Raw genomic sequence first — 27,882 nt, 5'->3', positions numbered from 1 at the left:
GATGTGATGAGGACTGTAATGAGAGATAACGTCTGTGTACACGACTCCTGTAAGTATCAGCATATCAGCGTCAGGAGCTTTTACTATAACTTGTTTGGTTAATTTGGTCATTTAATTTCAGGTATAAAGATTTCACATGTTGATTTCAGCTTTTGTTGTTATAAAAATGTTTAGATTTTTTTCAGTAAGAAAATGTGGTGTCGTGGTTTAACTGAGGCCAAGGTTATATCTTTTTTTAATCATTTATTAGCGAATGAGTATAGAGTAAGGCCAAGGTTATATTTTCTTTCAATCATTTATGTCTGGTGTTAGTGAGTGAGCAGAGAGTAAAGTGGACTAAGGTGCAGGGCACATGTTGGTCTTTGTGGGGCTTCTGCGTTGTTTAGGTTTAGAGACAGGGCTTTGTTGGGCTTCTGCGTTGTTTAGATTTAGAGACAGGGCTTTGATGGGATTCTGCGTTGTTTAGGTTTAGAGACAGAGCTTTGGCCCAGTGGATATGCTGACTGGCGTCTGGCTTAATATGATTTGTTTCCGGTTTTACTGTGTGGTTTGGCGGTTGGTTTATTGTGTTCAGTGAATCCACAACTAAACCCTGTGTTCATTAATTCTACACCTTCCGAAATGTCCCTTGGAGACATAATGCTCATGGCTAGTGCTTGGTGATCTTGAATCAGTTATTGCCTAGGCGGCCTTAGAAGAGTAGCAGGGACTAGTCACCATGGATATTACGTCTTAGATCTTGTAATAGTGCCACAGGAACAACTTTTCTGTCGTTCATCAGTCTCGTGTTATCTATCTGGCAATGCCTTTGCATTTGTTCAGAAATAATTTCTGGTACAGTTGCGCCTATATTAATGCATATTTCTGTTTATTAATGTGTATTGTCTTCTGATCGCTTCTGTGGTTGTGTATGAAGTATTAAGGACAGAGCGAGGTTCGGCTTGCAACGGATCTTGTTCTAGGGCTCGGTGACTTGTCATTGCAGTGGCTGTTCTTCGTTGCTTTGAAGTGTGTGGCAGGTATATGCCAACAATTAGATGTGTTAGGAGAATAGTGTTGTGTGAGGTGTTACAGTATGTCTGAGGACAGCCATGTTGGATGCTGATAATACTATGGACATCAACATCTCTGCAGTTGGCAGTTTGTGAAGCTTAGTCAGTTTTCTGTCTATATCTGTGTTGAGTTGTTTGGATCGAATCGTAAAAAAGGTTAGAGGATTTTCAGTGAAGGATGTCTGCCATAATGACAAATGTTATTGCTAACAACTTCTTATATTTCCTAAGTGCAACACTTCGATACAGATTCTAATACCCTTGTCAAGTAGGGCTGTAGCACGAACAGGAAGCTGTATGTATACAGTGTGTTACAGCATAACCATCTAGGCAATACGTTCACTGACATTCTTTCATTAAAGGTTCTAAGTCGAAAATATAGAGGGTGTTTATTTGTAGGGCCATCTTGTTTTCCAGAACCAGAAGCGTTTTTATCGATTTGGATCGTCTGGTTTTGAGAATCTTGAATCCGTGGTAATATATTGCGAATATCTGAGAACGACGTTTAGTCACGCACAAACCACCGAACCTTGTAGTCATTCAGGTTTGTTTGTTTCTTGCAGCACGGAAGTACAAATATGGAGGACAAAACTGAGCAGACGTTTCCCTTCATGGATCCGACGAGGATCAGCTTTCTGAAAAGAGTCAGCATTGAAGGCCAGCTGAAAGACATCCACCCCGAAGTGAGGGTGTGCATAGACGGGAATCAGATACAAGTGGTGGGGTCAAGGAAATCTGTGTCGGACACCGGAACCTTGATTAACAACATCCTGGAGGAGACTGACCTGTATGAAATGACAGTGAAGGACCCATCGCGTGTCAGACTTCTCCAAACGGACGTAACGCGGAGATATATTGGAGGCAAAATGTTACAGAAAGGTCTTCAGGCAGTGTACGAAACTTGCAACGACAAGATCAACGTCCGATGCAAGCGTGGAGAGTTTGATCGAGTTCGGGTGGTCATAGACTCGGCCATTGTCAGTGAAGAGGTTGATGCTTCGGAAAATGGTGTTGATGCTTCGGAAATTGGTGTGACACTCCGTCGCAGACTTGAAAACTTTAGAGATTGTACGGAAGTGGACGACAATCAAATGTGTACTCGCATCTCAGTACATGCCGACAAATACCAGCCCGTGATGCAAATCGTTGATGCCGTGAAACAGTCGAGAAAGGAAAGGACTGCTGATAGTATGTTCGGTTGGGATTCTCTCTTCCTGTGTGCGTGTGTGTCTGTGTGCGTGTGTGTGTGCGTGTCTGTATGGTCTACGTCTGTGTGTGTGTAATGCGTGCATGTGTGTGTGGTCTGCGTCTGTCTCTGTGCATGCATACGTGTGGTTTTTTTGTGTGTGTGTGGTTTTCGCCTCTGTGTGTGTTGTGTTTGGTGCGTGTGTATGTATGCGTGCGTGCGTGCGTGCGTTATATTGTGCAACGTAGACATGGACGGGTCAGAAAGAACTTTAAGTTTTTAGTTCATGTACAGCAGGATCCAGCGAACATGACAAGATAATGTATCTTCTTTTAGGTAACACATGGGTTAAAATTAGTTTTCTTCAGTGTTTGTATATGCATGTATTTGTTACAATCCTTAATGGCGTCTTGGCGTTAACTTCACGTTGCTTCGATAATACTTGAAATATCAAGTTTTTGACAGAAAGATAAACTCGCTCATTAATCGTTATTGTATTTCCTGACTGTTGAGAGTAGGACAGAACAGTGACAGTTAAATCAAGTACCTAATACGCTAAACATCCATCCGACGTACAACTATTTCACAGTCTGCAAATATATACGTTTAGGCCGTTCGCTCGTCATCCTTGAGTCTGGGTTCGATTCTCCTCCTGAGTATAATTGTGAAGGCCTACCCTACCCCTTATTTTGCTAACAGTGGCCTAAAACCAGTGAGTCAAGTTTTACGTCGCTTTTAGCAGTGTTCCAGTAAAATCACGGCGGGGGACACCTGAAATGGGTTTCAAACATAGTACCCATGTGGGAAAATCGAGCCCGGGTCTTCGGCGTGACAAGCGGCCGCTTTAACCACTAGGCCACCCCACAGCTCCCACAAGATGTGTGAACTCTATGAAATGTGAACACTCTTAATGGCAATAGGTTACAGCGAACACTCCTTAAGAGTGGACCGCCTCCGTGGTGTAGTGGCTAGAGCGTCCGCCCGGAGAGCGGAAGGTCGCGGGTTCGATCCCGACCCCGTGATTATATACCTCTGAATGACTAAGACGTTAAAATATGGTACTTGTTGGTCCCTGCCTGGCGCTCGGCATTCATGGGTACAGCAAGGACTGGTCGGCTCGGAGTCAGTATAATGTGTCTGGGTTGGGTATTCATACTTCACTGCGGCATGGTATCTCAGTGGGCTAGCACTATAAAACCAGCTTCCGTCTGGGCTAGTACAAGCAGCTGCACATACACATACACACGCATGCACGTCGTCATATAAGCGAAATATTCTCAAGCACGACGTTAAACCCAATTCCACCACCACCTTAAGAGTGAGTGGGTGAGTCTTTTAAGAAAAATCCACAGATACATCGCTACGCTGAATGCAGTTAGCTGAGTTAGTCTAAAGTGCCGGTGTGTTTTCATTTGTACTGCTTAATGGAGAACAGTTTGCAAAATACTGATATAACTTTAGTTAGTCATACAGAATGAAGTTGTTTTCTCTTTCATAGGAATAAAAAAATCATTATATCTTTTGGCGCAGGTGGGTTTGGAGACGGAGGAGAATGTCAGGTAATATACCACACTTTTCATTTGTCTATTATTGCTTTTGCTGTTTAACCCCGCATGCTCTACATTACAGTTGTATTACAACGGCATGTTAATAATAAAACTCCAGACAAGTGGTTGATAGTAAAACTAACACTGTCGGAGACCATGACAAGTGTACCAATGTATTTGAACTATTAAGAAAATAAACGTAATTGCGGGAAAATAATCGAAGAAATAGGAAAAACGTTTCCGGTCAAAATAAATTCGAAATAACTTGAAAATAATCGATATTTCGAAATTACAAATAACTAAATCAAAGAGAAGTGTCGATATATAATGCCACCAGTATGTGAGGAATGATACAGATATAATGCTTTCTATCTTGAATCCATCTACTGACCCATCTACCAAATCCAAGTATCCAGCTTGCCAACGAACCAGCTTTGCTCCGTTACAAAACTTTATCACTTCTTCTCTATATAATCATTTCTCTATATTATCACTTCTTCTCTATACTATCACTTCTCTATATAACCATTTCTCTATATTATCACTTCTTCTCTATATAATCACTTTTCTATATAATGCTTTCTCTATATTATCACTTCTTCTCTATATTATCTCTTCTTCTCTATACTATCACTTCTTCTCTATATAATCATTTCTCTATATGACCTCTTCTTCTCTATACTATCACTTCTCTATATAATCATTTCTCTATATTATCTCTTCTTCTCTATACTATCACTTCTCTATATAACCATTTCTCTATATTATTACTTCTTCTCTATATTATCTCTTCTTCTCTGTACTATCACTTCTCTATATAATCATTTCTCAATATGATCTCTTCTTCTCTATACTATCACTTCTCTATATTATCATTTCTCTATATTATCACTTCTTCTCTATATCATTTCTGGTGTCCCCCGCCGTGATATTGCTGGAATATTGCTAAAAGCGGCGTAAAACTAAACTCAGTCAGTCAGTCAGTCTTCTCTATAAAATCACTTCTTCTCTATACTATCACTTCTGTATATAATCATTTCTCTATATTATCTCTTCTTCTCTATATAATCACTTCTTCTCTGTACTATCACTTCTCTATATAATCATTTCTCTATATGATCTCTTCTTCTCTATACTATCACTTCTCTTTATAATCATTTCTCTATATTATCACTTCTTCTCTATATCATTTCTGGTGTCCCCCGCCGTGATATTGCTGGAATATTGCTAAAAGCGGCGTAAAACTAAACTCAGTCAGTCAGTCAGTCTTCTCTATATAATCACTTCTTCTCTATACTATCACTTCCTCTCTTTATAATCATTTCTCTATATTATCACTTCTTCTCTATATAATCAATTCTTCTCTATACTATCACTTCCTCTCTTTACAATCATTTCTCTGTATTATCACTTCTTCTCTATATAATCACTTCTTCTCTATACTATCACTTCCTCTCTTTATAATCATTTCTCTATATTATCACTTCTTCTCTATATAATCACTCCTTCTCTATACTATCACTTCCTCTCTTTATAATCATTTCTCTATATTATCAGTTCTTCTCTATACTATCACTTCCTCTCTTTATAATCATTTCTCTATATTATCAGTTCTTCTCTCTCTATATCACTTCTTCTCTATACTATCACTTCCTCTTTTATAATCAATTTTGTAATCACTTCTCTCTATACTATCACTTCCTCAATTTTGTAATCATTTCTCTATAGTATCACTTCTTCTCTATATAATCACTTATCTATACAATGCTTTCTCTATATTATCATTTCTTCTCTATATAATCACTTCTTCTCTATACTATCACTCCCTCTGTTTATAATCACTTCTCTATACTATCACTTCCTCTCTTTATAATCTTTTCTCTATACTATCACCTCTTCTCTATACTATCACTTCCTCTCTTTATAATCATTCATCTATACTATCACTTCTTCTCTATACTATCACTTCCTCTCTTTATAATCATTTCTCTATACTATCACTTCCTCAATTTTGTAATCATTTCTCTATAGTATCACTTCTTCTCTATATAATCACTTATCTATACAATGCTTTGCTCTATATTATCATTTCTTCTCTATATAATCACTTCTTCTCTATACTATCACTCCCTCTGTTTATAATCACTTCTCTATACTATCACTTCCTCTCTTTATAATCATTTCTCTATACTATCACTTCCTCATTTTGTAATCTTTTTCTCTATATAATCACTTCTTCTCTATACTATTATCTATACTCTCTATGTTTCTTATATAATCACTTCTCTCTATACTATCACTCCCTCTCTTTATAATCATTTCTCTATACTATCACTTCCTCTATTTTGTAATTTCCCTATAGTATCACTTCTTCTCTATAAAATCACTTATCTATATAATGCTTTCTCTATATTATCATTTCTTCTCTATATAATCGCTTCTTCTCTATACTATCACTCCCTCTGTTTATAATCACTTCTCTATACTATCACTTCCTCTCTTTATAATCATTTCTCTATACTATCACTTCCTCTATTTTGTAATTTCCCTATAGTATCACTTCTTCTCTATATAATCACTTATCTATATAATGCTTTCTCTATATTATCATTTCTTCTCTATATAATCACTTCTTCTCTATACTATCACTCCCTCTGTTTATAATCACTTCTCTAAACTATCACTTCCTCTCTTTATAATCATTTCTCTATGGTATCACTTCTTCTCTATATTATTACTTCTCTATATAATCGCTTCTTCTCTTTATTAAGGATAATGGTGGCGTAAGTCAGGAGAAACCCAACGGCCATGGAGATGAATCAGTCTTGTACAGCGAAAGGTGTAAACTCCAAATACCTGGCATTGAAAATATTATGAGGTCCGATCGGTTTCAAGAACTTTTGGACGAAGCAGCACAAGGACAAAATGCGTCAGTGGCATCGTGTCATGTCAGCGAAGGTAAAACGGCATATTAGTGTGTGTTGTTTAAAGGCACCTTGTCACGTGTTTTCGTGCATGCTCATCACTGCGGCAGGCAGATATTTAGGGAATGAAGCAAACCAATGATTGATATTATGGAGACGATGCATGCAAACAGATTACGATGACACGCTTTTAAGCAAGCTACACGTAATCAAATACGTTGGCACGCACTTGTACATTTGTTGAACACTGAAACTACACAGCACTAAGCTGGAACGCGAATGTAATAGTGAGTGAATTTTGTTTTACGCGGCACTCGGCAATATTCCAGCTATATGGCGGCGGTCTGTGAATATTCGAGTCTGGACCAGACAACCCAGTGATCAACATCATGAGTATCGATCTGCGTACTTGGGAACCGATGACATGTGTCAAGTAAGTCAGCGAGCCTGACCACCCGATCCCGTTAGTGGCCTCTTACGACAAGTATGGGTTACTGAAGGATCTTCACGGGTCTTGTATGTAATATGTAGAAAAGATAAGGTACATTTGAAATGCTCAAATGTTTTGTTGAAAATTCAGCATAATAATTTCAGTAAGGTTTCTTGAATCATAAGCGAGAGAAAACCTGATATGACCCTAAAGAAGCTCATTGCATTTTTCTCCTAAATTATGTTCCTGTTTTCCAGAACAAGGGAAAATTTCCATCAAGGAGGGCAGGCTGGAGGATATTGGGGTAAGTGTTGAATGTAACGACGTTTGATGAAACAGAGGGACTACACCATTGATCGATCGATAGAGCTCGATCGATTGATGGATTTGATTGAATGAACAGCGCTAGGTATTGGGGAGGGGGTGGGGGAGGAGAGCATGAACATCATGGTATCATGGTCACTGCTAGCCTGAATGAGTGAGTGAGTTTAGTTTTATGCCTTTTTTAGCATTACTCCAGCTATAGCACAGAGGGGTAACCAAAATAGGATCCAAGTAGTACCGGTGTGGGAATTCGAACCCGGGTTTTAAGCGAACGCTATATCCTCTAGGCTACCTCATCGCCCACAGATCGACTGAGACATGGTATCTCATGGCCAGAACAGCACTTGTCCATACTAGCACAACCAGACTCACACGCGCGCATATATACAGTTTTCTATGTACGCGAAATATTCTATATAAATTAGAACGAAAGACCAATTTCATCCCATCTCCTTCAGTTCAAGGTGGATGTGATAGTCTGTGCAGCCGCCAGAAACCTGGACCTGAGTACTGGTGTGGTGGTCAAGGCTCTGTCCGAAGCTGCGGGACCCGAACTTCAGAAGCGTTGCGAAGATAAATTCAAGGTTGAGGAAATGAAGACGACCAGTGTGACGGTGGTGCCACCCTATCATCTGAACTGCAACAATGTACTCTTCGTTTGCCTCCCACACTGGGACAAAAGGCAGGAAACAGATAGAAAAGAGGTGAATATGTATTTGGTTGATATATTGGTTTTGCTGTGATGTTTGATGATTGTAAATAATCGAACTCTGATTGATATTATGAGCTGATATTAGGGGTGGATATAATGACAAGCGATTCAAGCCAACGGGCGCGATGTCTTCCGAGTTACCTGTCCGGACCAATCGATTCAATTTCCTTTTTCTCATGGGGTGGGGGGTGCAACAAAAATAAAACCGTTACTTAATACATGATATTCTGTGTTGAAACAATTCAGAACAAAATACTTGGACAGAAACTGCCAATAGAATTGATCGTCAACGAACAGTTGGTAAAGAAAGACTTTCAGACATCAGACATCAGATATCAGACATCAGACATTCAGACATCAGACATCAGACATCAGACATCAGACATCAGACATCAGACATTCAGACATCAGACATTCAGACATCAGACATCAGACATCAGACATCAGACATTCAGACATCAGACATTCAGACATCAGATATCAGACATTCAGACATCAGACATCAGACATTCAGACATCAGACATCAGACATTCAGGCATTTAAACATTCAGACATCAGACATCAGACATTCTCGTAATTTCCCTGAATAAATCCAGTGAGAGTAAGGTACTTACCTTTTATCATTCTCAATGTATTATTTGTTTACATTTCAGAAATACCAATCAATACTCAAAGAGTGCCTGGAAAGAATATCAAGAATAGAGCCGGTTCCATCGTCAATTGCAGTTCCGGCTCTGGGCTGCGGCAATATTGGATTTCCACGTGAACTGGTGGTGGACCTAATGATGGACACTCTGAAGCAGTATATACGGACACATCAAGTTGATGTACATGTCATCTTACCTCCTCACTCCCAGGATATAAGTCAGGTACACAATAGCTCTGCATGGGAGCGCTTTTGTAAAGACTCTTACTCTCTCTCCCTCTCCCTCTATTTCTCTTCCTCCCTCCCTCCCTCTCTCTCCCTGCCTCTCTTCTCCTCCTCCTCCCTCTCTCTCCTCTCTCTTCTCTCCCTCCCTCCCTCTCTCTTTTCTCCCTCCCTCCTCCCCTCCCTCTCTCCTCCCTCCCTCTCCCCTGTCCCTCTCCTCCTCCCTCCCTCTCTCCTCTCCTTCCCTCCCTCCCTCTCCCTCTCTTTCGCCCTATCTATCTCCCTCCCTCCCCTCTCTCCTTCCCTTCCTCCCTCCTCTCTCTCTCTTCCATGTTTGTTGTATGTATGTATGTATGTATGTATGTATGTATGTATGTATGTATATGTATGTATGTATGTATGTATGTATGTATGTATTGTACACTCGTTTCATATTACTACATAAACTAGCGGGCAAAAGAAAGTAGATCCTCTGTCAGTATCACGAAAAACGATATCTTGGTGAAGTGAATTGTCATCAAAACACAATAATCAACACAAAGAAACACCATTAGATTTTTTCAACATTAGTCATAACTTTGATTGAAACATACCAGGGGTATAATTTGATGAATCCATTTGTACTCTATAGTCACTGTTGGTAACACTGTTCACAACCATGAAGCTCTACCATTGTTAATAACGCGTGTGACCTCCTGCCACGTCAATACAGGCCCGGACACGTCTCCTCGTCGACATGGTCAAACGTCGGATGACGTCAGCAGGTATGCGGTTCCATTCCTCTCTTAGGGGAGGTGGAGTAGCCTAGTGGTTAAAGTGTTCGCTCGTCACGCTGAAGGCCCGGGTTCGATTCCCCATATGGGGGAATTTGTGAATCCCATTTCTGGGGTCCCCGCCGTTATATTGCTGGAATATTGCTAAAAACGGCGTAAAATCATACTCAATCAGTCAGTCTTAGGGCCCGTCCCAGTTCCTGACGGTCATGTGGAATGGTTATACAGAGTCTGATTTGCCTTTCAAGTGATGCCATAAGTGCTCGATGGAATTCATGTCCGGAGAACAGGCAGGCCACGGAAGAACATGAACGTTGATTTGCTGCAAGACGTTGATTGTTGCTCTTGCTGTGTGGGACCTCGCGTTATCATGCTGGAATATGACACCTTGTGGCTGAGTTTGCAAGAAAGGCAAGACAACTGGCTGCAGAACTTGTTGAATGTACTGATTATGCGTTCAGATGTCCTTTTATCGGCACCATGGAGTTTTTGTGTCACCACAGACACCGCCCCATACCATCACATCACCACTACCGTATGGATGAACTTCCTGGATTCATGGACGTGCTAAACGTTCACCACGACGTCGGTACACAGGTTGTCTGCCATCATTACGGTACAGGCTGAAGCGGCTTTCGTCTGTGAATAGGACTCGTCGCCAATTCCGTACTTGCCACCTGTGAACTTGTCGTGCGCACAGCAGTCGATTACGCCGATGTTGTGGGGTTAAAGCCATGCCACGGAAGGGCCGGTATGCCCGAATTCCTGCTGCACGCAATCTTCTCGACACTGTACGTCGACTGATACCATGACCCAGTGCCGTTTCCGCTGTTGCTGCACGCAATCTTCTCGACACTGTACGTCGACTGATACCATGACCCAGTGCCGTTTCCGCTGTTGCTGTCACAAAACGGTTGCAGGTGAATCGTCCGGATGTAGCGGTCTCCTTGCGGCGTTTGTGACACGTGGTTTTCCATTCCGGGATCTGTCTTGGGTCCGACCACTCTGCCTGTGTAACATGTGTTATATTTGGGATTACTCTTTCTTGGTGTACTCTGATAAGTGTTAATTGGCACGGCTTATCAGAGGGCTACACAAAGCCCGCAGTCTAGACTACCAGTTCTCCGACTTCCATGTTTGTGGAAGTCGCGGTAGCTGAGCGGGTTAGGCGGCTGACTTTGTGTGCTGGCGATTAGGTGCCTGACTCTAAGGGTGAGTTCGAATCGCGGATGGGGCTCAACTCAAAAAGTACTAGAATTTGTACTTTACAAAGAAAGTATAATCCCAAATATAACATATGTTACATTTGACCACTTTCTAAATGACACTATGTAATTACTCTGTCACTGTCAAAGTGCAGCGGATCGTTCGGGCAATATGAGCTTGGGAAGCTCCCATTTCTGCCATTGCGATGGCTCTCTCTCTTTCTTCCTGGGTCAACCGTGACATTCCTGTTGTGTGTTTTCACCTGCTGTGATACTGCAGCATTCGGCAACCCCATTTAAACCACGTTTCTGCACGTGCATTTCATGAAATTGAACTTAACCACTATTCGCACTTTTCCCGCGTTTTAGATCTCAAGCACCACAAGATGCTATTCTGTGATGTGCATAAAACTTTGGGAACGTATGTAGTCATGTCTATATAATCACTCACATTTGGTTTTCTCAAAAACGTTCAATTTATAACAATTTGAAACCTATACTTTCTTTTGCCCGTTATTTTATACTGTAGGCTCTCATACCTTAATGCACACTTACTACAGTTTTGTAAAGTTTGTGAGATGCTTGACTCCCTTATTGATGCGCTTAATATGGAAATAACAGATAGAGTATTTAGACAATAAGGAACAGTCCACAAGGACACCCTACCTACACACGTATCCCATTGTATCATGCATGTACGTGCTGAGTTACACCTAGACACCAGGTGTCGTCTCGTGCTGCACCAGTCCATGTTGTGTTCCAACTCACACGCCACAAACACTGGAACATTTGTTTGTGTGTTTGCTCACCAATCTGCAAACTAGAAATGACGGTGGTTTGTAAATAATTGCGTCTGGACCAGACAATCCAGTGATTGACATCCTGAATCATGATCACTGATCTTTGAAACTGGGATACGATGACAGGTGTCAGCCAAGTCAGCGAACCTGACCACCTGATCCCCTTAGTAGCCTTTTACGACAAGCGTTGGTTGCTGAAGACCAATTCTAACCCGGATCTTCACGGATCTACTGTAATACTGTTAAAACAACACAACAGCTTACCCACTCAATGTCCCTAAAAACATCGTAGACTGTGACCTTATTCCTTTCTATCTTCCACAGATTTTTCAAACAAGACGGGAAGGTATGTGTATTATATTTTAGTAAGTCTCACATCAAACAGAATTGTTCAATTGCTGTTATTTGTTTGATCCAATTTGTGATACAAAACATTTTGAAATGATTGTGCTTGATATTGCCACCATACCTTCGATATTCTATTTTCAAAATTCTATTTCAACATGACAACATGAATTAAGGTATGCCATGTGACTTTGCTGCAGCGTTTCACATCGGAGACATCAGGCTGACTGTAAGAAGAGGGGACATTCTGGAGGAACAGACAGATGCCATTGTCAACAGTATATCAGAGGATCAGTCGCTCACTGGTAAAACCTCTTTCTTTATCTATGGTACATATACTCTACAAAACAAGAAACGCAATTGTGGTAATTCCGTGGATGGAAAGTATCCCGTGTTGTACTGCTAGATTACAACAATAAAACCGTAAAACGTCGATGGAAAGGAACAACTGGTATTGTCTACCCTCAGATATAGGTATTTTAGACATAAGGGCAGAATAGCTGAAAGTGAATGACTTTAGTTTTACGCCGCTTTTAGCAATGTTCCAGCAATATCACGACGGAGGACACCAGAAATGGGCTTCACACATTGTGCCCATGTGGGGAATCGAACCTGGGTCTCCGGCGTGACGAGCGAACGCTTTAACCACTAGGCTACCCCTCCGCCCCAATAGCTGAAAGTCAGTGATGACACCAGGTGTTCATGGAACATGTAAGCTTGTCCTACCGGTATAAACGTATACATATACCGTTACTGGAAACTGACCAAACCATCAACAACGCTCCACGCTGCATCCCTCCCTCTTTCCTATGCTCGTACAATAATTAATTTGCATCATCCTCATGCATGATATGAAAATACATCTGCTTATCTTCAGTCACGATATGTCTTTACTTTCGTAGTCAGTGGATGTGATTTTACACACAATATTCCCACTATGACACCGCGCCCTGCAATCATCATGTCTGTGACGCAAACCGAAGGTTGACGGTATGAGCGTTGTCCCGAGTAATAGTGTAGATACACATATATCTATCGTATCCTCGTAATACAACCAGTTTCAGTAAAGCAAATTGAGCATATCTATTTCCTTCTCGCGCTAATTAACCTAGTTTGTCCAATTGTTCCATTGCTTTCATGATCGAGACCCTTAGCAGTGTGTCGTCATAAACACGTGTTGTGGCTTAAGATTAAAACTTCATGTCGGCACTAGCTGTTGCCGCAGCAGAGGAACTGCTCGAACATATCTCCAAACTCGGAATAAAGATTATATGTCGATCGTTAGGGGATCGGAAGCGAAACAAGTAGTGGAACATTGTCTGTAATTCAACCAGGTCCCCGTCCCTCAGACAACCAAAACCCCGTCCACATCGCAACCCCCCGCCCCTCGCACACACCAACCCATACACATTCATACAACCCCGCCCCTCGCACACACCAAACCCATACACATTCATACAACCCCGCCCCTCGCACACACCAAACCCATACACATTCATACAACCCGCCCTCGCACACACCAAACCCATACACACAAAACCCATACACATTCATACAACCCCGCCCCTCGCCCTCGCACACACCAAACCCATACACATTCATACACAACCCCGCCCTCGCACACACCAAACCCATACATACAACCCCGCCCCTCGCACACACCAAACCCATACACATTCATACCAATCAGCTGATTTATCATGTTTCAGGTACACTTTCAACAAAACTGGTAGAACGGTTTGGAGAAAAATTCGAGGCGGACTTTGCAAAACATAGTGAGTTCCATATGAATTGGGAGATAAGTATGTGCAAGGTTTGTGGTATAAACTGACATACTGAATTGATGAAAGAGGGAGGCTACGTTCGACAAATACTCTCCTGTCATCATGACAATGAGCTCTGAGTTTAAATCTAAACACGATCAAGCAACTAACAACACACATGCCAATTTAGGGACAACACCCATGTCCAACAACAGACACAACAGTCACACTAAACACTCCTACGTCCAACAACAGACAGAACAGTCACACTAAACACGCCCAACAACAGACAGAACAGTCACACTAAACACGCCCACGTCCAACAACAGAAACAACAGTCACACTAAACACTCCCATGTCCAACAACAGACAGAACAGTCACACTAAACACGCCCACGTCCAACAACAGACACAACAGTCACACTAAACACTCCCACGTCCAACAACAGACACAACAGTCACACTAAACACGCTCATCAACAGACACAACAGTCACACTAAACACGCTCCCAACGACAACAACAGACACAACAGTCACACTAAACACGCCCACGTCCAACAACAGACACAACAGTCACACTAAACACGCCCACCCATCAACAGAGACACAAACAGTCACACTAAACACTCCCACGTCCAACAACAGACACAACAGTCACACTAAACACGCCCACGTCCAACAACAGACACAACAGTCACACTAAACACTCCCATCCATCAACAGACACAACAGTCACACTAAACACTCCATCAACAGACACAACAGTCACACTAAACACGCCCATCAAGAGACACAGCAGTCACACTAAACCCGCCCACGTCCATCAACAGACACAACAGTCACACTAAACACTCCCACGTCCATCAACAGACACAACAGTCACACTAAACACGCCCACGTCCATCAACAGACACAACAGTCACACTAAACACGCCCACGTCCATCAACAGATACAACAGTCACACTAAACACTCCATGGCCAATAAACAGACACAACAACGGTCACACTAAACAGACCATCAACAGACACAACAGTCACACTAAACACGCCCATCAACAGACACAACAGTCACACTAAACACTCCCATCCAAACAGACACAACAGTCACACTAAACACGCCCATCCATCAACAGACACAACAGTCACACTAAACACGCCCACGTCCATCAACAGACACAACAGTCACACTAAACACGCCCACGTCCATCAACAGACACAACAGTCACACTAAACACTCCCATCAACAGACACAACAGTCACACTAAACACTCCCATCAACAGACACAACAGTCACACTAAACACTCCCATCAACAGACACAACAGTCACACTAAACACTCCCATCAACAGACACAACAGTCACACTGAACACTCCCATCAACAGACACAACAGTCACACTGAACACTCCCATCAACAGACACAACAGTCACACTGTCCATCAACAGACAACACCAGTCACACTGAACACTCCCATCAACAGACACACACAGTCACACTAAACACTCCCATCAAGTCCATCACACAGACACAGACAGTCACACTAAACACTCCCATCAACAGACACAACAGTCACACTAAACACTCACACGTCATCAACAGACACAACAGTCACACTAAACACTCCACGTCCATCAACAGACACAACAGTCACACTAAACACTCCCATCAACAGACATCAACAGACACACCAGTCACACTAAACACTCCCATCAACAGACACAACAGTCACACTAAACACTCCCATCAACAGACACAACAGTCACACTAAACACTCCCACGTCCATCAACAGACACAACAGTCACACTAAACACGCCCACGTCCATCAACAGACACAACAGTCACACTAAACACTCCCATCAACAGACACACCAGTCACACTGAACACTCCCATCAACAGACACAACAGTCACACTGAACACTCCCATCAACAGACACACCAGTCACACTAAACACTCCCATCAACAGACACACCAGTCACACTAAACACTCCCATCAACAGACACACCAGTCACACTAAACACGCCCACGTCCATCAACAGACACAACAGTCACACTAAACACTCCCACGTTCAACAACAGACACAACAGTCACACTAAACACGCCCACGTCACAACATCAACAGACACAACAGTCACACTAAACACTCCCATCAACAGACACAAGTGTCACACTAAACACTCCCATCAACAGACACACCAGTCACACTAAACACTCCCATCAACAGACACAACATACAATCCTAGGAAACAGACTCATGTTCTATAACACAAGTTACACTCTTAGTGAAAACTCACCTGTCTAACACTAGACACAGACACTGAGAGAACACCCCCGTACACTATCGTCCACAACATATATGACAGAGAAACAATGTCATTACTATTTCCGTATGAGCTGACAAAGATGAACTGAACTTCTTCTCACTAGTGCTTGCTTTTCCCGTTTGATAGGTTCAACACTTCAAAGATCAGGATTATCTTTTTGCAAGGCCTGTAAACCATGGACTTGTATAGTACATCTTTTCGCCAAGGAGGAAGAACGGAACGGATTGGGTGGGAGCATTGCTGTCATGCTTGAGAGAAACTTGGGAAAAATTCAAACCAGCGTCTTTAGCTTTCCCTTGTTTTGGTGTGGGTATGTATCAACCAACATTCACGTCACAACTGAACACGCATTTCTTTAGTGCTGCCTACAGTACTTGAACAATGTCTTTCCAGCGCTTCTGAGTGGCACATGCCTGAAACTAGCGCTATATGAATATTAATTTTTTTATGTGTATATGTATGTATTATTTGTATATTGGAACTGCCAGTATTAGGCAGGTATGAATCGTTAAACAACAAATAAACGTGCGACATCTGTCAGTAAAAGACAAGTTTTACTCTCAGTATGTGTATGTCAGTTATCGGAAGTTTCATTCTGTGCAGTGTAGCAATGCCGGGATGTTCTGGGTATGGAATACAGTAAGGGACATTCTCGCGATCTCGCATTCTCCCGATCACGACCTTTGGAAACAAGCTAAAAATCCCAAAAGTGCGAGAATGTGAGATCGCGAGAACGCGAGAATTGTCCTAAATCTCACGTTCTCGCGATCTCGCATTCTCGTGTTTTTGGTACATATGCACTTTTTGTCAAAAGTCGATAGTCTGAACCTTTGTGTTATCAGGGCACCGCTTCACAAAGATATCGGAGCGCTACGACTGTCGTACCTCCTATACTGTAACATAGACTTACGACAGTCGTAGCGCCAGAATAGCTTTGTGAACCGGGGCCCTCTCAGAACGAGTTCTGGACAACCGGTAAGACATGATGTTCTTACCACGTTGTCGCGAAGACAACAGCATCAGTGATGTATTCCTAAATTTGGCATCACTGTTTGCCTTTGACTCCCACCAATCACACAAACAATGCTTCTCGTGCTGGCGATTTTATTTCTGTTACTCAACCTTTAATTTTCTGGTTAGGTTCAGGTATATCTCCTGAACAACAGTGCGAGTTTCTGTATGATGCCATACAACAATACCACGCGGGCTACTACAAGAAGAACCACGTCAAAGATGTAAGGCTAATAGTCTTTCATGAAGGAGAATTCGATCGGATCGTCCACACATTAAAGGACATACAGAAGAGAGAGACTAAACGTCGTGAAGGTGATTATCTTTCATTCCTTATGAATAATGTTTTGTTTGACACCACAGTCAGAAGTATTCTCGTCGTATATTAATCGTGTCTGGGCAATAAACCAGTGATTTTGTTTATAAACAATGTCATGTCGCACGGTTTTGACATACAATCAAATAACATGAACTTGGACACCTGGTTGAGCAAAACCTCCACGAAACCTAGTCTCATCCGGTACCTACAGGGTTGTAAATATGTAGAATCTGGTTTTCTGGTGAACGATGATTTCAGGTAAAAGAAATGACTTTCGCAATATATTGGTTCAATATCTGGCATATTTAGATACATGTTTATTTCACATCTAAATTCACCCAAAGAACAAATCTTACCCCAACCGGACTATTCTTTCGTGGAAAGACTAGAGGGCCAGGTTGTGTGGCTGAGACTAGAGTGGCCAGATTGTGTGGCTGAGACTAGAGTGGCCAAGACTAGAATGGCCAGATTGTGTGGCTGAGACTAGAGTAGCCAGATTGTGTGGCTGAGACTAGAGTGGCCAGATTGTGTGGCTGAGACTAGAGCGGCCAGATTGTGTGGCTGAGACTAGAGTGGCCAGATTGTGTGGCTGAGACTAGAGCGGCCAGATTGTGTGGCTGAGACTAGAGTGGCCAGATTGTGTGGCTGAGACTAGAGTGGCCAGATTGTGTGGCTGAGACTAGAGTGGCCAGATTGTGTGGCTGAGACTAGAGTGGCCAGATTGTGTGGCTGAGACTAGAGACCAGATTGTGTGGCTGAGACTAGAGTGGCCAGATTGTGTGGCTGAGACTAGAGAGGCCAGATTGTGTGGCTGAGACTAGAGAGGCCAGATTGTGTGGCTGAGACTAGAGTGGCCAGATTGTGTGGCTGAGACTAGAGCGGCCAGATTGTGTGGCTGAGACTAGAGCGGCCAGATTGTGTGGCTGAGACTAGAGTGGCCAGATTGTGTGGCTGAGACTAGAGCGGTGTGGCTGAGACTAGAGAGATTGTGTGGCTGAGACTAGAGTGGCCAGATTGTGTGGCTGAGACTAGAGCGGCTAGAGTGGCTGAGACTAGAGAGGCCAGATTGTGTGGCTGAGACTAGAGAGGCCAGATTGTGTGGCTGAGACTAGAGAGGCCAGATTGTGTGTGGCTGAGACCAGAGAGGCCAGATTGTGTGGCTGAGACTAGAGTGGCCAGATTGTGTGGCTGAGACTGAGACTAGAGCCCAGATTGTGTGGCTGAGACTAGAGTAGCCGGATTGTGTGGCTGAGACTAGAGTGGCCTGAGATTGTGTGGCTGAGACTAGAGTGGCTGGATTGTGTGGCTGAGACTAGAGTGGCCAGATGTGTGGCTGAGACTAGAGCGGCCAGATTGTGAAGCTGAGACTAGAGTGGCCAGATTGTGTGGCTTAGTCTAGAGTGGCCAGATTGTGTGGCTGAGAGAGTAGCCGGATTGTGTGGCTGAGACTTGGCCAGATTGTGTGGCTGAGACTAGAGTGGCCAGATTGTGTGGCTGAGACTAGAGTGGCCAGATTGTGTGGCTGAGACTAGAGTGTCCAGATTGTGTGGCTGAGACTAGAGATAGCCAGAAGATTGTGTGGCTGAGACTAGAGTAGCCAGATTGTGTGGCTGAGACTAGAGTGGTCAGATTGTGTGGCTGAGACTAGAGTAGCCAGATTGTGTGGCTGAGACTAGAGCGGCCAGATTGTGTGGCTGAGACTAGAGTAGCCAGATTGTGTGGCTGAGACTAGAGTAGCCAGATTGTGTGGCTGAGACTAGAGTGGCTGATTGTGTGGCTGAGACTAGAGTGGCCAGATTGTGTGGCTGAGACTAGAGTGGCCAGATTGTGTGAGACTGAGTAGATTGTGTGGCTGAGACTAGAGCAGCCAGATTGTGTGGCTGAGACTAGAGTGGCCAGATTGTGTGGCTGAGACTAGAGTGGCCAGATTGTGTGGCTGAGACTAGAGCGGTCAGATTGTGTGGCTGAGACTAGAGTAGCCAGATTGTGTGGCTGAGACTAGAGACTAGATTGTGTGGCTGAGACTAGAGTGGCCAGATTGTGTGGCTGAGACTAGAGTAGCCAGATTGTGTGGCTGAGACTAGAGTAGCCAGATTGTGTGGCTGAGACTAGAGCGTCCAGATTGTGTGGCTGAGACTAGAGTGGCCAGATTGTGTAACTGAGATGAGTGCGAACATTCACACCCTTGACAAACAATCTCTTTAATATATGTCTTTACAGTCATGGGACAGGAACAAGCATATGATCTCTGTGTAACATCTACCGACGAATCCAGGGCGCAGGATCTTGTTAAAGAAATCCAAAACTTTGCCTCTGCCTCTGTACCTAGTGACGAGGTTGTCGACAACAACCTGGTCACTACGCTGCCGAGTGATAAGGTGGGTGCCTTGCTCAGTGTTGTAATCACATTTCTTAATATAATACATTTTAATTAGTAATTGGTTATGTTATTGGTTTATTTGGGGCTGATATGTTCATGGGATAATTCACTTTCGTAATTTCCGAGTTGATTGTTTAAAGTTGGACGAACTTCAAGATTTGGCCAAGAAACACATGGTTGGGGTAAAGATCAACGGCAGCAAGTTGTTGCTGTACGGCATGGCCGAAGACATAGCCAGAGCGAGGCATGACGTCATGGCGTTCCTCAGAACATGTCACAGCGCCAGATGGAGCTCTGGCGAACGAATGACTGACGACTATCTTGAAATTGACTCAATCAGTGGATATGTCGAGGATGCTTTTCAACACAACCGAAGATACACGTTGTTTACAAGCCAGTCGGGCAAGGATTACCGGCTGAAGGTCAAGGACGTGGTCAAGATACGTTTGCTGCCAGATAAACGAGAGATACGTTTACACAGAAGAAGTGAGTGAAATGTTTACACTTTTTTTCGTACACCTGGTGTCAAAAATGATTTTCAGTGGTCTTGTATAATTTTCACAATTATTTTGAGTGAGCGAGCGAGTGAGTGAGTTTAGTTTTACGCCACACTCAGCAATATTCCAGCTATGTGACGGCGGTCTGTAGTTCATCGAGTCTGGACCAGACAGTCCAGTGATCAACTGCATGAACATCGATCTACGTAATTGTGTCAGCGAGGCTGATATCCCCAATCCCGTGGGCTACTTTTGACTTTCACGCCAAAGGAAATCTGTATCTGAGCTTTGCCATTGCTTCCATTGAAGTGTTGATACTAATGATGTTTTGCCGATTTAAACGCAGCTGTAAAAGCAGCGATATACACGCAACAGCTGTAAAAGCAGCGATATACAAGCAACAGCTGTAAAAGCAGCGATATACAAGCAACAGCTGTAAAAGCAGCGATATACAAGCAACAGCTGTAAAAGCAGCGATATACAAGCAACAGCTGTAAAAGCAGCAATATACAAGCAACAAGCAGTCTCCTGTTACGAACACCTCGTGTCTCCTGCTTTGTCTGAATATGGTTCTTGTTTTGGTGTATATCTAGGTGGAATATTTTCTGTGCTTGTTGTATAAGACGAGTAAATGTATCGGGTAACTTGGTTCATTTCATGATCGGGACCCGTAAAGAACCGGGTGAGAATTGGTCTTCAGTAACCATGCTTGTCATAAGAGGCGATTGACGGGATCGGGTGGTCAGGCTCGCTGACTTGGTTGACACGTCATCGCATCAAAATTGCGTAGATCGATGCTGATGATGCTGATCACTGGATTTTCTGGTCCAGATTCGATTATTTACAGACCGCCGCCATATAGCTGGAATATTGCTGAGTGGGGCGTTAAACAACAGCCGACCAACCAATCAACATCGGTGGTCATAGTGTCAGTCAGGAGATTGTCTGGTCCAGATTCAATTATTCACAGACTGCCATCACATAGCTGGTGTGCGGGACTGAAACAGACAGGCAAACAAACAGAGAGGAAAACAAACGGACAGATAGACAGACAGACAGACAAACAAACAGAGAGACAGACAAACAGACAGACAGACAGACAGACAGACCACTGACCACCGAGTCAGTATATTCACATGTTATGACAAAGAACCCACCACTGAAGACCGTGGTGTATGATGTTCCCGGAGAGATACGTGAGTGAGTGAGTGAGTCTATTATTTATTCCAGCAACATCACGGTCAGGGCTCGGGCTTCGATTGTACCCATGTGGGGAATCGAACCCTGTCCCTGAGCGCTATTTAATGCTGGAATGTATTTGTACCTTCAGTGTCCATCACATACGATGATATACCGAACACGTGGACGCCTCATCCGCATGAAGTCGTGGACACCGTTCCCGTTGAAGGAGAAGAACTCGACAGAGTCACTAGTCTTTTCGAAACTAATCGTAAATCTAAAAGTGAAATAATCGACGTAAGAAAGGTGAGTCTGCAACATCAATATGCATTATTTGATAAATCGAAATTTACGTTCAAAGGGAATAGTTTGTTGACTGGGTGTTGTTTTACGCCGCACTCCAACAGTATTCCAGCTATATGGCGGCGGTCTGTAAATAATCGAGTCTGGACCAGATACTTCAGTGATCAACAACATGAGCATCGATTAACGCATTTGGGATACGATGGCACGTGTCAACCAAGTCAGCAAACGGAGTAGTAATTGGCAGTTTATCAAAGCATTGCTATCCAGACACGTACATACCTACCTATCTCTCACCATACCTACCTGTCTCTCACCATACCTACCTGTCTCTCACCATACCTACCAGTCTCGCACCATACCTAGCTGTCTCTCACCATCTCTCACCATACCTACCTGTCTCTCACCATACCTACCTGTCTCTCACCATACCTACCTGTCTCTCACCATACCTACCTGTCTCTCACCATACCTACCTGTCTCTCACCATACCTACCTGTCTCTCACCATACCTACCTGTCTCTCACCATACCTACCTATCTCTCACCATACCTACCTGTCTCTCACCATACCTACCTATCTCTCACCATACCTACCTGTCTCTCACCATACCTACCTGTCTCTCACCATACCTACCTGTCTCCTCATCACCACCATGTCTCACCACATCTCACCCTACCAGTCTCTCACCATACCTACCTGTCTCTCACCACTATCTCTCTCCATACCTGTCCATCTCCTCACCATACCTATCTCTCTCCATACCTACCTGTCTCTCACCATACCTACCTGTCTCTCACCATACCTACCTGTCTCTCACCACTATGTCTCACCATACCTACCATACCTGTCTCTCACCATACCTACCTGTCTCTCACCATACCTACCTGTCTCTCACCACTATCTCTCACCATACCTACCAGTCTCTCACCATACCTACCTATCTCTCACCATACCTACCTGTCTCTCACCACTATCTCTCACCACCACCTATCTCACCATACCTACCTATCTCTCACCATACCTACCTATCTCTCACCATACGTACCTGTCTCTCACCATACCTACCTATCTCTCACCATACCTACATACCTACCTGTCTCTCACCACTATCTCTCACCATACCTACCTGTCTCTCACCATACCTACCTATCTCTCACCATACCTACCTGTCTCTCACCATACCTACCTGTCTCTCACCATACCTACCTGTCTCTCACCATACCTACCTGTCTCTCACCATACCTACCTGTCTCTCACCACTATCTCTCACCATACCTACCAGTCTCTCACCATACCTACCTATCTCTCACCATACCTACCTGTCTCTCACCATACGTACTTGTCTCTCACCATACCTACCAGTCTCTCACCATACCTACCTGTCTCTCACCATACCTACATACCTACCTGTCTCTCGCCACTATCTCTCACGATACCTACCAGTCTCTCACCATACGTACCTATCTCTCACCATACCTACCTGTCTCTCACCATACCTACCTGTCTCTCACCATACCTACCTGTGTCTCACCATACCTACATGTCTCTCACCATACCTACATGTCTCTCGCCACTATCTCTCACCATACCTACCTGTCTCTCACCATACCTACCTATCTCTCACCATACCTACCTGTCTCTCACCATACGTACTTGTCTCTCACCATACGTACCTGTCTATCACCATACCTACCAGTCTCTCACCATACCTACCAGTCTCTCACCATACCTACCTATCTCTCACCATACCTACCAGTCTCTCACAATACCTACCTATCTCTCACCATACCTTCCTGTCTCTCACCATACGTACCTGTCTATCACCATACCTACCAGTCTCTCACCATACCTACCAGTCTCTCACCATACCTACCTATCTCTCAACATACCTACCTATCTCTCACCATACCTATCAGTCTCTCACCATACCTACCAGTCTCTCAACATACCTACCTATCTCTCAACATACCTACCTATCTCTCACCATACCTATCAGTCTCTCACCATACCTACCTGTCTCTCAACATACCTACCAGTCTCTCACCATACCTACCAGTCTCTCACCATACCTACCTATCTCTCAACATACCTACCTCTCTCAACAACCTACCTAACATACCTACCTATCTCTCAACATACCTACCAGTCCCTCACCATACCTACCTATCTCTCACCATACCTACCAGTCTCTCACCATACCTATCAGTCTCTCACCATACCTACCTGCCTAAACCCACCATCCAACTAATCAGATGGTGATATGGTATATTCATTATGTGACTGCTACAAGGTGATCTTCTTCAGGTATATCGGATTCAGAACAGGCTTTTACATAAGAAGTATAAGGCTAGCGAGGAGACCCTCGCCCTACAGAACGGCCGGGACAAGGTCAATGAGTGCAGACTCTATCATGGCACCAGTGTAGAGGCAGTTGAAATGATAAACAAAATGGATTTGACAGAAGTTACAGTGGCAAAAATGGTAAGTGAGTGAGAGAGTACGTTTAGTGAGTACGCCGCTTCTAGCAATATTCCAGCAATATCACTGCGGGGGACACCACAAATGGTCAGTCTAAGTAAACGTAGGCTCAGTATTATTCGTTACACTGCTATACTGAGTCTAGCAGTGTAACGAATAATACTGACCCTAAGTTTACTAAGCCTGCACAAGTGTTGTACCCCAGTACGTGTTGGGGTATGTTATTATAATGAATCACAAAGAGGATGGTGAGATGATTTGAGAAACTTCGCACGTCCCACGCATATCGGACAAAGTTCATTTTGGAAATGTCCCGCTGGACATTTGTTTTTATTCAAGAGATTATCACTCACTCTTTTAATCCAAACAATTTCGTTCCACGAGTCACATCAACTTTGCATTCTCTGTATATTTGTCTTCCTCACACTGTACACAGATCGACGTCCGTCAGAACACCCTGATCTAATGCAATGCCAGGGTTACACTATGTTACCGGCGGCCACGGCAACCTCGTTTCCCCGAAACGTAGTGAAACTTGGACGAAACGGGTTGGACGTGAGACAACGTGGGGGGACTGAATGAGCAAACATGACAGTCCGTGATTGCCGTGGATGCCGTACCAGATTTTTAAACTGTTCACAAATATTCTACGTCAGTCACGGTACAAATGAGAAACCTAGTAGGTCGTAGTAAAACGGGTCGACGTTTCATTGTAGAATGTCTTGACAGAATGCGCAAAACGTGTCAAAACCTTGATAGAAACGTGAAGGAACCCACCAGAACGCAACAGGCCGGGAGGAAACGTAATGGCATCCGTGGTGGAATGTAGAGGCATCCAAACATAGTGCTATATATTTGATTAGGGTTCGTATCTTTATGGTAGAATTGAGATGTACCTAGGTTATGGGTGAGTAGGTGAGTTGGGTTTTACGCCGCTTTTAGCAATATTCCAGCAATATCACTATCACGGCGGGATACCCCACCGCCCCCACCTGGGTTATGTACGACCTACATTGGAAACATTGCGCTTGTAGCAGAAATACAGAGGAACATGTGACCTCGATCCTGTTGTCAGCATGGGTTTGGGTAGATACACAAAGCCCAATCTGGCCAGGGTCCACGTTTAATCCGCAGAATGTCTTGACAGAACCTTTCTCCAGCATCAAACCAAAACCATTCACTCACTCACTCTTGTTCACTATGTCGCAGTTTTTCGATAATGATGTGTACAGTTTAACTATGTTAAGATATTTTTCTTCAGACACCAAATTTGGACAAGGCACCTACTTTTCTGTCGACCCATCCTACTCATCAAGAGACACATACTCGCCCCCAGACTCAAAGAGGCCTGAAGTACGTGTACCAGGCCAAAGTCCTGACGGGGATTCCAGTGGAAGGGTACCCCAAAATGAAGTATCTGCCGCTCAGAGACGGCAAAAGCACTCCCTATGACTCGGCCGTCAACAATTTGAAGGCAATCGATGCCTACGCTATCTTCAAGGATGACCAGGCTTATCCTGAGTATCTGATCACCTTCACGGTCGCAGCCATCAGCCGGGACAACACGCCAGTTGGCAAGACAAGGGCAGGTTCTCGTGGGGAACAAAACAGAGATTCCTCTATTTTCTCCACCGAGTTGTAATTCATCACTGAGGCGTGGTCAGTAACAGCTGTCAACGTGATGCTTGCAGGCAGCATCTGCTGGGTATTATGTACTTTGCATCTTGTTTGTTGTTTAACGCCGCACTCGGCAATATTCCAGTAAATATTCCAGTTTGGACCAGACAATCCAGTGATCAACAACATTAGCATCGATCTATGCAATTGGGATACGATGACATGTGTCAACCAAGTCAGCGATCCTGACCACCTGATCCCACTAATCGAATCTTACGATGTAAGATGCATGTTATAGGTGGGTCAGTAGTCTGCAAGTCTGAGGCATGTTTGGATGTATGTTGGGTGAAGTTGTATAGTTACCGTATGATATATCTGTTCCTGTAGATATTCCTTGAATGTGCTGAAAGGTGTTGGTTTATTTACATACTGGCGCGTCAGTGTGAATCTATCATATTTCAGTACTTCCTATGTTTGATTACTGTAAAATAGCAAATAATAAATTCAGACCTATTATCATCTGAATTTGTGTCCGTGAAATATGCAATGTTGTATAGATGTGTTAAATGTGATTGACATTGCTACGTTGAAGTTGTAATTGTACTTGTATTTTGAGGTAATATCTGTGAGACAATGATGCCAGAACAGGTGTTACTGCCCATTGTGTACCTGAAGATGTACCGGTTTCTTACATTTGTTAGTGGATATTGAGATCTATCAGAACAGAACACGTTTAAACTGTCCACGCATGTATGGTGAGAGTAAGCAGTGTTATAACTCCACCATTGGACATGAAGATATATTTGAGGAAACAGCAAATTGTGGATGGCCTGGTAATAGTTGTAACTTGCAACACACTATATTATTGTTAATGGTATGAAACTAACAGTGATTTGTTTGGACAAATGTGAAATTCAGTTTATTCCAATATTAAGAAATTGTACAAAGTATGCAAATGTATACATACACGTTTAACTAACACAGTGGTAATGTCCTCAGTGGTAGGCGACCAACACAGAATTTAACATTGCGTGCAGGACGTTAGTGTTTTCTAAATCTTGTATTTATTGCGAAGCCATATGGACCTCCTAATGCTGACTGACGGGCAGACTGAATGTTTTCCTATTATGTAAATATTGCGTCATCATGATACCAATGTGTCACTGGAGTATTGTACCGTTGTTCTAAAACTTAAACACATGTTCATTATGATATTATGTATGTATACATATACTCATGACAATAATGGTTGTCACCCCCTTCAAGTTTTTTAATTGGAGAGGGGTGGGGGTGAGGTGTGTGGGGGTTGGGGTGGGAGGGGGTGACAACCATTATTGGCATGAGTATATATACTCAGGGGAAAATAAGGGAACACATGAAAGTACAAGTGTTCCTTTATTCTTTTCCAGGTTTCTTCACAAGGTATGTATTGCACTGTGAGTGAAATTCTGGAAATATATAAAGGAACACTTGTTCTTACATGTGTTCTCTTATTCGTTTCTATGATAATATATTGTTTAATATATCATAACAACTTATATCATGCTAATTATTAATAGTTATGTGTATGAAACCAATACGTTTAAGACATTCAACTGTAATAATATAATTTATCATCAATTGATATAGAATTGAATTGAAATGTTTTCTAGGAATTCATTGTTAGACTCTTCTGCCAGAAGAATTGGAACGCACTTTAAGCTTGAGACGAACGTGATCTCCCTATTTATCACGTGACAAGTTGTAACTGGCTGGCCAGTAAGTGATATCACTCAGATGTGAAGAATAAATTAGCATATTCGTATGTGGTTCAATAATAATTGCCCTATTGAAATGT

The 27,882-nt window shown here is 43.1% G+C and overlaps 2 protein-coding genes across 2 annotated transcripts; both read left to right on the top strand.

Annotated features, from left to right (window-relative positions):
- Nucleotides 1–17,531, top strand: LOC124257623. The gene is made up of 12 exons (XM_046691726.1): nucleotides 1–49; nucleotides 1,616–2,240; nucleotides 3,769–3,797; nucleotides 6,557–6,743; nucleotides 7,397–7,443; nucleotides 7,922–8,167; nucleotides 8,830–9,045; nucleotides 12,147–12,168; nucleotides 12,368–12,472; nucleotides 13,877–13,942; nucleotides 16,385–16,568; nucleotides 17,399–17,531. Exons 2-12 carry the CDS (start codon nucleotides 1,631–1,633, stop codon nucleotides 17,415–17,417), a joined length of 1,731 nt encoding a protein of 576 aa, XP_046547682.1. The 5' UTR covers nucleotides 1–49; nucleotides 1,616–1,630; the 3' UTR covers nucleotides 17,418–17,531.
- On the top strand, nucleotides 17,430–27,305 carry LOC124257624 (protein mono-ADP-ribosyltransferase PARP14-like). The gene is made up of 6 exons (XM_046691728.1): nucleotides 17,430–17,584; nucleotides 19,809–19,966; nucleotides 20,109–20,454; nucleotides 21,796–21,950; nucleotides 24,255–24,431; nucleotides 25,690–27,305. The coding sequence occupies exons 2-6, from the start codon at nucleotides 19,811–19,813 to the stop codon at nucleotides 26,068–26,070; spliced, it is 1,215 nt and encodes a 404-aa protein (XP_046547684.1). The 5' UTR covers nucleotides 17,430–17,584; nucleotides 19,809–19,810; the 3' UTR covers nucleotides 26,071–27,305.
- The last annotated feature ends 577 nt before the right edge of the window (nucleotides 27,306–27,882 follow it).

This window comes from Haliotis rubra, unplaced genomic scaffold, assembly GCF_003918875.1.
Source record: "Haliotis rubra isolate DU_JTF1 unplaced genomic scaffold, ASM391887v1 Scf67, whole genome shotgun sequence".
Classification (NCBI taxonomy): Eukaryota; Metazoa; Mollusca; class Gastropoda; order Lepetellida; family Haliotidae; genus Haliotis; species Haliotis rubra.
Note: the sequence above shows the minus strand (reverse complement) of the source record. Positions and strands in the feature narration are given on the sequence as shown.

Coding starts and splice junctions, on each gene's coding strand:
- LOC124257624 (XM_046691728.1), top strand. CDS start 19,811: ATGGGACAGGAACAAGCATATGATCTCTGTGTAACATCTACCGACGAA. Junction 19,967..20,108: donor CTACGCTGCCGAGTGATAAG/GTGGGTGCCTTG, acceptor GATTGTTTAAAG/TTGGACGAACTTCAAGATTT. Junction 21,951..24,254: donor AAATAATCGACGTAAGAAAG/GTGAGTCTGCAA, acceptor GATCTTCTTCAG/GTATATCGGATTCAGAACAG.
- LOC124257623 (XM_046691726.1), top strand. CDS start 1,631: ATGGAGGACAAAACTGAGCAGACGTTTCCCTTCATGGATCCGACGAGG. Junction 2,241..3,768: donor AAAGGAAAGGACTGCTGATA/GTATGTTCGGTT, acceptor CTTTTGGCGCAG/GTGGGTTTGGAGACGGAGGA. Junction 7,444..7,921: donor GCAGGCTGGAGGATATTGGG/GTAAGTGTTGAA, acceptor CATCTCCTTCAG/TTCAAGGTGGATGTGATAGT.